We start from the raw sequence: 1150 nt of genomic DNA, 5'->3' as shown, positions 1-1150 counted from the left end.
TACTCCTGAGTTCAAACTTACAGATAAGTCTTTAGTAAATAGTTCTCGATAAAATATCCTCCCTCCCCAAACCCCTGCCCCAAATCTTGAATTTTTTCTTACAAAACTTTGGTCAAGAGTAGAAATATATCCAGGCAGATATGTATGCCATACGATAGCAAGAACAGTAAAGCCCAACTAATGACTTTGGGTTTTAGAAATAGAAGGCAATTAAAATGTACTCAAAGTTACATTAAGAAAAGCTTTCACTGGATAATATTGAAACAGTCACAAAGGTTAAGAAAATACTGATATCAAAGTACAAATGACTACAATGTTAAAATAGACAAAAACTACTATATAAGAGCCTCTTTTAAAATTAAAAATAAAGAACACAACACATGAGTCAGGATCGTTCTCCTGTTCTACTCATGAATTTTAAATTTAGTCTTTCTATTCATAGGGTTGGTGATGTTGACATCTAGTAGAGTTTCTGGTGACATCTGATGAAGTCTCGTTCCAACTTCAGAAGGTGGCTCTTCCCTAAGGAACTCCTTGATTTCGGGCACATCTTGGTCACTGTACAATTTCAAAGTAGTGCAGTATGGCCATGATGTGCTGAGGCATGAAGACATATCCTGTGTACAGTGCCATCCCCACGATGGAAACCAGCATGGAATTGAACACAGTCCGCTCCCAGGGCTCCAGCATGTAGAGCGCCATCACCAGCAGGTACTGGTAGTAGAACCAGGACATCTGCTTCCAGGCCCGCGCCAGCGCCATCCCTGCCACGCGCCGCCCGCGTTGCAGCCAAACGTCAGTCTGTCCGGCCGGCCTCCGGTTCGCGTCCTAGAGCCCCCGGCCGCCAGGCCCGCCTGCCCGCCCGCCACCCCGTGCCCATTGGCTGGCCCCCAAAGGTTTGTAATTTTGATGAAATTCAGTTTATTTTTTTTTTTCTTTCATTGCTTGAGCTTTAGTGTCAGATGTAAGAAACTATTGCTAAATGCAAGGTCATGAATCCGTTGGTTTATTCCAGAGTACATACGCTTGGTGTCCACTAGGCTAGGGTTTAGGTCTGGGGTTCTAGTCAGTGTCATGGTTTAGGGGTCAGGGGTCAGGGTTGGAGGGTCAGGGTAGAGGATCTAGGGGTCTGGGGTTAGGGTGTTAGTGT

General features: G+C 44.9%; 1 protein-coding gene across 1 annotated transcript; it reads right to left on the bottom strand.

The window, feature by feature from the left end:
• Window positions 1–555: 555 nt before the first annotated feature.
• On the bottom strand, window positions 556–804 carry LOC130833229 (serine palmitoyltransferase small subunit A-like). Its single transcript, XM_057702651.1, has one exon. It carries the CDS (start codon window positions 760–762, stop codon window positions 556–558), a length of 207 nt encoding a protein of 68 aa, XP_057558634.1. The 5' UTR covers window positions 763–804.
• Window positions 805–1150: the final 346 nt, after the last annotated feature.

This window comes from Hippopotamus amphibius, chromosome 12 (genome assembly GCF_030028045.1).
Source record: "Hippopotamus amphibius kiboko isolate mHipAmp2 chromosome 12, mHipAmp2.hap2, whole genome shotgun sequence".
In the NCBI taxonomy this organism is placed as follows: Eukaryota; Metazoa; Chordata; class Mammalia; order Artiodactyla; family Hippopotamidae; genus Hippopotamus; species Hippopotamus amphibius.
Note: the sequence above shows the minus strand (reverse complement) of the source record. Positions and strands in the feature narration are given on the sequence as shown.